The 10015-nt window shown below is 36.4% G+C and overlaps 1 protein-coding gene across 1 annotated transcript; it reads right to left on the reverse strand.

Annotated features, from left to right (window-relative positions):
* Positions 1 to 8349: 8349 nt before the first annotated feature.
* Positions 8350 to 9699, reverse strand: LOC115889551. Its single transcript, XM_030909588.1, has 3 exons — positions 9512 to 9699; positions 9340 to 9450; positions 8350 to 9284 (listed from the first exon to the last, which is right to left on the reverse strand). Exon 3 carries the CDS (start codon positions 9252 to 9254, stop codon positions 8565 to 8567), a length of 690 nt encoding a protein of 229 aa, XP_030765448.1. The 5' UTR covers positions 9255 to 9284; positions 9340 to 9450; positions 9512 to 9699; the 3' UTR covers positions 8350 to 8564.
* Between the last annotated feature and the right edge of the window lie 316 nt (positions 9700 to 10015).

Consider the following 10015-nt stretch of genomic DNA (forward strand, 5'->3'; position numbering starts at 1 on the left):
GAAATTATTTTCAAGTTTGTAGAACGGCCGCTAGAGGGCGCAACTGCTATGGAAAATAAAAAATAGAAATTTTACAAAATTTTGCGTAGGTAGGGGGTACTATAAATAATAGCTTCATAATCTTAAGTAAATTTCAGATTTTTTTTGTTAGAACCATTTTCCCCTACTTGCTAAAATAAAGTGGTGGAGGAAGGTTAAATCTGTTTCTATTTAAATGTTAATAACTCCGGACTGGATGATTAGAATCCAACAAACGAGGGCTCGTTTAAAAGAGCTTTGCTTACTCTATATTACACCATAAAAATAATAATAATAAGCTTTTGAACGTAGACGCTAGGGGGCGCTGTCTTACAATTTAACAAACATTGCGCGTTTCTTCAAAAAAATTAAATGCGATATATATTTTATTTTAGCTGGTAGTAAAGTGTAATAAACGCTTAAAAAGTCAGCGAAAACCGCATCTTGATATTATCAACTTCAAACCGAAGATATTAGCAAATTTATAATAAATACGAAAAAAACTAAGCCCTTAGTTATCTTATTTTTATAACACGGTATCAGTAGCCGTCTTGATTATACCCATTCTAATAATAAATAAGATAGAAACGATTAGTTTATTTTAAAATCGATAATTTACCAGAATACCATAATACCAGATGTATTAATTATCTAATAATTAAGATGATAATAACAGTAAACAAGAAACGATGGCCCAGTGAAGTCATGGTAGGCTTTGGAAAAAAGTTGCTTTTGACGTAATAGTATAAACGTCAAATTGTTATTAGATCAACATTTTGATAATCTTAGCAGCGTTTTTTATCTTTTGATTGCTATATCCACAAAGACGCTATTACGACAGTAGAATGTTTAATCGCTTGGCCTGCCGTTTTCATACTACGGAAAGTACGCATTGCCCTGTGTATCGATGAGGACATAGAGGTCGAGCTGAAATTAAAACAGGATAAATGTTTAGGTATATGTGCAGTTTGATCCCCAATAGTACCAGGGTATATAATTATCAAAGATGCATATTACATTTATAACAACGTATTGTTATAAATTACCTACTTGTTTTTCTTCTATCAAAATTCCTATGCACAGCAGTGCGAGCGTTAGATTAAAATCGGCGGTGGCAGTGGTATAAACCGCTTCTTGGAGTAACAAAGCCATTTTGAAAAAGCAATCAAAAGATGGAAAACGCAGCTGAGACTATCAAAATGTTGATCTAATAACAATTTGACATTTATACTAGTATGTCAAAAGGAACTTTTTTCCAAAGCCTACCATGATTTCACTGAGGCTTCGTTTCTTGTTAACTATTATTAACATCTTAATTATTATATTGTTGCGGACCCGTGTGAACTCGACCTAACCTAACTATATGTTCCGCCCTCAGATGATCTTAACATCGCATTAAAGAATAGACACCGTAATGATTCATTCGTTCGAGAAGAATCGAGTCCCACTGGAATGGACTAGTACATACGAGAACATTCGAAAACCTTCTCTATGCACCTAACGATCTATGGACTATTCTAGATTTCTTTTGCTGTAGGTATAAAAGCCGGCGGCTGTGGCCTAGAGAGGGCAGTTATAAATATACCAGTGCAGTTGACGCGCTAAAATTCAAAATAAATTCTTAGTTATAAATCGTTTGTAAATAGTTCTATAAGTCTTTTATCGTTATTGTTTTTGTTAATTAGTGTTTAAATAAATTGTGACTTTCTATCCACACGGAACCGACGAAAAACGTAACAATTGGTGTCAAGTGTGGCGTGTGTGATAGACTAGAAGAATAAAAAGACTGACCATGGCTCTGACAAAATTGTTGAAAGACTTGAAAGTGTCCGAACTGAAATGCATATTGGAAGAGAGAGAGAGTGCGAGACAGATGGAAAAAAAGCATTTTGCAAGCCAGTCTGAGAGACGTTTTGGTGGAGGAAGGTGAGGATCCTGACACGTTTTACTTCGAGCTGGAAGGTGACCTTGACTCGTCCTTACAAAAATTAGAAGACAATTTGAATAATAAAATCAGTGATAAAAGTATGGAAAATTCCCAGGATTTGCAAGAAATTTTAAATGATAAAATTAATATTTTAGAAGATAAGATCGCAGAAAATTCTAAAGACATACAGGCCAGCTTCAATAATAAAATATTGAATTTAGAACAAAGTTTATACAACAAGATAACAGAAAACTCCAGGGAATTAGAAGAAAAGATAATAGATACACAAGACAAAATAGCACAGATTGAGCACGATGTTAACAGAAAAATCGAAATTTTAAAAGAAGGAATAGCGAAGTCAAATTCACCAAAATGTCAAGAAACATCGGAGGGCCCGACACTCGTCGAAAATAAGTATATCTCAAAGTCAGTTATTAAGCCTCCACAGTTTGACGGAAAAACCGCTTGGGCCAATTATTTTTGCCAGTTTGAGGCCGCTGCGAGATCGAACGGATGGGCAATTGCTGAAAAGGCTACCGCTTTGACTGTCGCACTGCGAGGAGATGCGACTGATATCCTGCAGACACTGTCACCATCGGAACAGGGAGATTATCAGCAATTGGTACGACATTTAGAAATGAGGTACGGCCAAGCTCATTTGGAACATGTCTACCATTCCCAGCTCAAAAATCGTGTTCAGCAGCCTAATGAGACTCTAAGAGAATATCAAGCTGAAATAGTCCGCCTTGCTCGCCTTGCGTACCCTGCTATGCCCGAAAATGTTATGGAGCGCTTAACAGTACAGGCTTTTATTGATGGTTTACGTGACAACGAGACAAGGCAAACACTTCTTTAGCTCATCCAACGCATTTGGGAGATGCCCTAGCACGTGCCCTGGAATTTGAGGCCGCGAAAGAATGCTCTAGGTCTCTAGGATTTGTACGGGCTGTTGAGGAGAGTTCCGACGATTCCAAAGTGGAAAGGATTGTGCGGAAAGTACTGGATCAGTATATGAGCAAGAAAGGGGGACCGATTCGCTGTTGGAATTGCGGACAGATGGGAAATCGTTGCAAAGAAAAGAAAGAAGTGAAAGTCTTAAGGACGACTGTGGTTGGTGATAGTTGGCAAACCGAAGATCTTGCAAATGACCAAATCAGTGATCCAGAGTTGGGCTTGGTGATTAACTGGAAAAACGCGGACCAGAGACCAACGTGGGAGGAAGTTTGCAGATATTCGCCGAACGTGAAGTCGTACTGGTCCCAGTGGAATTCATTGGTAATAGATAACGGATTACTTCGCCGTGTGATTGAGAGACCAGAGGGACAAGAAGAGAGAAGGCAGATCGTCATTCCAAAGAAGAGGGTCCCGGAAGTCTTGACGGAAGTTCACAATGGAACCAGCGGTGGACATCTTGGTGTTAGCAAGACCCTTGGCAAGCTGCGTGAACGGTGCTATTGGGTGAACTGCACAGAAGACGTGAGGGCCTGGTGTAAGAAATGCGACGTTTGTGCTGCTATCAATGGACCACAAAAGCGTGGTAAAGCTCCAATTCGCCAGTACAATGTAGGCAGTCCTTTCGAACGAATAGCGATCGACGTGGCTGTTCCTTTCCCGGAGACGAACAATGGCAACAAATACATTGTGGTAGTAATGGATTACTTCAGCAAATGGGTCGAGGCCTACGCGTTGGCAAATCAAGAAGCGTCCACCATTGCTGATGCTCTTGTTAAGGAATGGATCTGTAGGTTTGGTGTTCCCATGGAGCTGCATTCAGATCAGGGAAGAAACTTTGAGTCCAATCTGTTCCAAGGCGTCTGTGAGGTCCTTAACATCCGCAAGACCAGGACGACAGCTCTGCATCCACAATCCGATGGGATGGTTGAACGCATGAACAGAACCATCAACCGTTATTTGGCCAAAGTAGTCTCTGACCACCAAAGAGACTGGGACAAATTTCTTCACCTGTTCCTGTTGGCCTATCGTTCATCCGTCCAAGAATCCACAGGGCAAACTCCAGCCAGCATCGTTATGGGACGGGAAGTGCGCCTACCTTGTGACCTGAAGTTTGGTTGCCGACCGGGAGAAGAAGTCGCCGGAGAAGATTATGTCCACACACTACGTCAAAGGATGGACGATATTCATCAGAGAGTCCGCCTCAATATTCAAAGTGCTAGTGACCGAATGAAGGAACACTACGACATTCAAGCTGAGCATGGAGGATACCAACCAGGGAAGTTGGTGTGGCTATACAACCCGCAGAGACGTCGTGGGTTATCTCCGAAGCTACAATCCTCGTGGGAAGGGCCATACGAAGTCATGGATAGGATTAATGACGTCGTATACCGTATCAGAAAATTGCCAAAAGGAAAACCGAGGGTAGTCCATTTCAACCGTTTGAGCCACTACCAAGGCGAAATAGAAGATCGTGCTGGGACCGTGAGAACCTGCAGCTTTGATCCCCCTGATTCGGAGATGTCCTTTGACGATTTCATGGCCCGATACAACAGCAGTGAGAAGGCTCGCTATGGTGTAATGGTGTAACCAAAGAAGATCAACGAGACCTCTTTTCCGTGCCTCCTGATTATTCACTCGCTCATTGTGTGGCCCGAGATTTGCGGATGTCCAGAGGAATCGCTGCGACGTTCAATGAGAAGTTTGGGCGTGTCGGAGAACTACGCCGACAGGATCCAGAGGTTGGAAGCGTCTTGAGGCTAACCGACAATGCACATGGTCAAGCAAGACACATCTTCTACCTGGTCACTAAGGAATGGTCGCCGAGTAAGCCGACTTATCTCAATCTATGGAAGACCCTGATTGAACTCAGAGAAGCCTTGCTAAACAACAACATTACACGATTAGCCATTCCGAAGCTGGCGTGTGGACTCGATGATTTGAGTTGGCGTACAATCCGGAACATGATTGAAGTCTTGTTCAGATTTACGGGAATCGAGATCCTTGTTTGCTGCTACAACCCAAAGCTGAGATCGGGAGAGAAAACTGTAGACTGCTATTTCTACCAGACTCTCAATGTACCAGGGGCCAGCTTTGCAAATACCTTCATTCACCGTGTACATCTCGGGACGTGCATGTACCTAAGAAGGGGGCAGTGTTGCGGACCCGTGTGGACTCGACCTAACCTAACTATATGTTCCGCCCTCAGATGACCTTAACATCGCATTAAAGAATAGAACCGTAATGATTCATTCGTTCGAGAAGAATCGAGTACAACTGGAATGGACTAGTACATACGAGAACATTCGAAAACCTCTATGCACCTAACGATCTATGGACTATTCTAGATTTCTTTTGCTGTAGGTATAAAAGCCGGCGGCTGTGGCCTAGAGAGGGCAGTTATAAATATACCAGTGCAGTTGACGCGCTAAAATTCAAAATAAATTCTTAGTTATAAATCGTTTGTAAATAGTTCTATAAGTCTTTTATCGTTATTGTTTTTGTTAATTACTGTTAAATAAATAGTGTTTAAATAAATTGTGACTTTCTATCCACACGGAACCGACGAAAAACGTAACAATATATTAATACATCTGGCATTATGATATTCCGGTATATTGTCGATTTTAAAATAAGCTGATCGTTTGTATCTTATTTTTTTATTAGAATTGGCATAATGAAGAGGGCTGCTGATACCATGTTACAAAAATAAGATAATTATAGCCTTATTATTTCGTATTTACTATTTTACTAGTTCGCGAGAAATCCAACTTTGAAACTGGGACTAGTTTTTAGTGGCCGGTGAGTTTATATCCGTATTGTAGTCATAGATTTAATTGTAGTACATTTTTAGACAACTTCTTTATTTTTAAGATTTTGATGGTCAAACATCAACAAAATATTTCTTATGTTTGGATTAAATTTTCTTGAAAGTAAAAACATAATTTTAAATTCCGTTACAATACGGAAATTGATTGAAGTTTTGTGATTACAGTGATATATAATTTCTAAGGTTTTGTAACAAATTGCTCGCTATTTTATAGCAAATGCAAACCTTAATTAAAGTACATGTGTTTGGAATTTTGCATGTGGCTTAACACGACAGGATCGGGCTAAGCCTTAGGGCAAATTTCTGAAATATAATACCGGGTGCGTCTTAAAAGTGGCTCACCCCTATAACTTTTTTATTTTTTCAGATAAAAAATGAGATTTGTGCCTACTTGCACCGTTTGTATAAACTTTGTTTAAAGGCTAAACAGTGAAATAAGATATTATATAGTTAATCACTGTTTGGCCTTTAAACAAAGTTTATACAAACGGTGCAAGTGGGCATTTTGGTGTGTTAGTATATGACATAAATTAGGGTTGATTGACGTATTCAATTATTTTCGGTCACTTCCTGTCTCACCGGAAATGACTACAACTTTTGATTTTTAAATGGCACCCTCGCTATTTTTTTACTTTATTCGATAGAAAATAACACTCTAAATAGAATGACATATCATATGTCAACTTTTGTCATTTTCGCTTTTTCAACTTTTGTTCAATATTTCTGACATTATCGAAATATATTTACTCATATCTTAGGATTATGTAAGGTGATCTAAAAGGAAGCCAAAGCTGCAATAGTATACGAGGAGTTCCATTAAAAAAAATCATCGCGATCCACTCACATTTTTTTGAGCCACCCTATAAAAATTAAAATATTTTGCTGAAATACATTTTTGTAAATATTTTAGGTCTGCACATAAACAACATTGTCAAGTTTTTTTATTCTAGGACAAAGAGTTGAGAATTCTAGGAGGTAGAGATGCTCGACGCACTATTGCCGAACCCTGTATATACCGGGTGCGTTTCAAAACTGGCTCACCCCTATAACTTTTTTTGAGATTTGGTATGTTAGTATATGACATAAATTAGGATTCATTGACTTATTTAATGGTTTTTGGTCACTTCCTGTTTCACCGGAAATGACTACAACTTTTGATTTTTAAATGGCACCCTCGGTATTTTTTTTTACTTTATTCGATAGAAAATTACATTCTGAATAGAATGACATATCATTTGTCAACTTTTGATATTCTCGCTTAAAAAAAATCGTAATTTAAATTTCAATCTAGAGTGCCAAAAGGCTGTGTTAAAAACACTAATTTTTAATCAAGGAGCCTTGGAAAAATAGCTTTGATCGTCTTATGTTTTTCGCGTGTTGTACCGGCCTGTTAAAAGATACCCAAATCGTATTTTTAGTCATATCTCAATTTGTTCAAATGGATCGAGGGTGGCTCATTAGCATATTTGGAATAAGCATTTTTTTACGAATAATTTGATACCACACACTTGGTATTTCGAGTCAAAATGTCTTTATGAACCACATGTTCACCACAATTTCAAATAAACCATATGCGAAAGTGTCAAAATTTGACATGTAATACGTCAATCTATTCAGAGTCTCATTTTCTATCGAATAAAGTATAAAAATACTAAGGATGCCACTTGAAAGTCAAAAGTTGTAGTCATTTCCGGTGAAACAGGAACTGACCGAAAACAATTGAATACGTCAGTCAATCCTAATTTATGTCACATATTAACATACCAAATCTCGTTCTTTTATCTGAAAAAGTAAAAAAGTTATAGGGGTGAACCACTTTTGAGACGCATCCGGTATATATTTCTTTCGGCCACACACCCGCTTTACCCGACCCCTGAGAGCGACCCGAACACTACAGCGTAATAGACTCTTAACTAAAAAATGTATTTAGTAAAATAATTTTACTAAATAATTAATTAATTTAATTAATTGTTAATCCCATCCAAAACATAAAATGTAAAAAATGCCAAGTCTCGCAACAATTCTTCCACTATAAAAAGTTGTGAGATCTCACTTAAAACCAAGTCAGTTTATTTGATTTGGTTTCTCTTTAAGCACCTATTCAACAATTTTGTTATAAATTGTTAGTATAATAATTAATAAAGAATAATCTACCATTTCGATTACTAAGTAAATCTGAACAGTGCTCTTAAAAAGAAAGTTTTTTAATTAGTATAAAATATCATATCGTGCAATTGCCATGTCATAATTATTACAGAAATAAACATGTCTAATATTGATACTAACAATTTATAACAAAATTGTTGAATAGGTGCTTAAAGAGAAACGAAATAAAATAAACTGACTTGGTTTTACATGAGATCTGACAACTTTTTATAGTGGAAGAATTGTGTTGTGAGACTTGGCATTTTTTACATTTTATGTTTTTTTTTGATGGGATTATATATACAGGGTAGTTTATATTATAAATGCAAATATTTTCAGTGATTGTAGATCTCAATAAAATAAACTATCTTTCCTATTTGACATTTTTGAAATATAAGTTCATGTATGTAAAATATTATTCCCTTGAGTACAGAAATGAACAGTGAATTAATTATTCATTATTTATTTATTGAGTTATTTATACAATATTTACGAGTATATTTATAAAGTCTATATTTCATAAAGTTTATAATTCAGGTAATTCTTAAAAAACATTAGCTTTATGAATATAAAATTAGACAATCCACCAAAATAATTAAACTGATTTGTTTTGAATTAATTTTTTGTTTAGTATCAAATATATCTTACATTATTAAATAAAAAAACTTATCCCTATGCACTAATAATTCAAGTTTAATACGTAGCAAAATTCTTTTTGTAGACGTACGAGTCTGCAATACGCTTTGTGAACTTCTGATGGAACTCTTCAGTCACCCATCTGATGTTATAACAATAAATAAACTTTTTACCCTGGAATTCATTAAGATGTCCTATTATCCTAACATACTTTCCTACAGACGTTTGGTCAAAGTTTTGCGGTACTTCCTGGTTGTTTTTCTCACCAAAAACTACATTCTTATACTTGAATGTTTTGGGTGGTTCGGAGGACAAGATAACCACACAAAGAATACATGCGGTACCATCATCTAAAGCCAGTCTAAAATGGTCGCCTTTCTTTGCAACCATCTGGATGCGTGCGGAGAACATGACTCGGGAAAATGGGACGCCATTGCATATAAATTTTTCACTTAAAGCATTTGCTTTCTTCATGTCAAGCAAGTCTCTAATAAAAAAGAAAGAGATGTTGTATTGCAGCCTACTAAAGGCCACTTCTTTAAATGGTTCTTTGTATATTCCAGATCCAGGAGCAGGAGTATTTTCCGGAACATCTTTGGGTAAAATTTTCCAATCTAAACCTGTGGCATTAAAGGACTGGTGTTCTTCGCACGCAGCTACTTTTACTTCGCCCCCTTCATTTACCGTAATGACCCATTGACCTTCTTTAATTATATCTGACAATGAGTTAGAATCATTTCCAGACATTGTACACGAGAACCTGTGTATCTTGTATTGCTAAAAATGTAACTTTTGAAAAAACATAACGATATATAGGTTAATATAAACAAACCACCACGGAGGAATCAAACCACTTGATCCTGAGGAGACTTTTTATTGTTAATCTAAGGAGACTAACTAATAAAATAATCTATTTTTGTATCACAGCCTTAAATAAATCGACCTTAAATTTAAACAGATATTAAGATAAACATCTACCTATACCTATACCTAACTACACTAACGATTTTTAAATATGGATCACAATATGGATGGAAATATGGAAATGTTCGGCTTCCCGCCAAAACTTTTTTCTTGATCTCTCTATCGGGAATCGAGAGACCCGAGTTCTACGCATGCGCAGTAAGCAAATTTCTGTTGATGTTGCCAAATTGTGCATGTCTATTATTTTGAAATTAGATAATGATTAGATAACAAATACCTAAATCCTTTCTTATACGCCACAAAATCTCCCTTTTTAATATAATTATAATTTAATTTTCTTTATACAGATTTATTTTTTCTGCTTTTTACTTTTTTTATAAACTTTATTTTTTTCTCCTTTGTCATTATTAAAATAGAAATCTTAAATATAGTATTATTATTAATATTACCTATTAATTAAAAAAAGCAATAAAATCTGTTAAATAAATAAATTTATTGGTTTGAATGAGAATAAAATACAGAAATAGATACTTGAATGTAGTGATGTGTCCGTATTTGAGTAACGCGATTTTGGAGCGGTATTT

This window comes from Sitophilus oryzae, unplaced genomic scaffold, assembly GCF_002938485.1.
Source record: "Sitophilus oryzae breed Bouriz unplaced genomic scaffold, Soryzae_2.0 scaffold_815_pilon_pilon, whole genome shotgun sequence".
Classification (NCBI taxonomy): Eukaryota; Metazoa; Arthropoda; class Insecta; order Coleoptera; family Curculionidae; genus Sitophilus; species Sitophilus oryzae.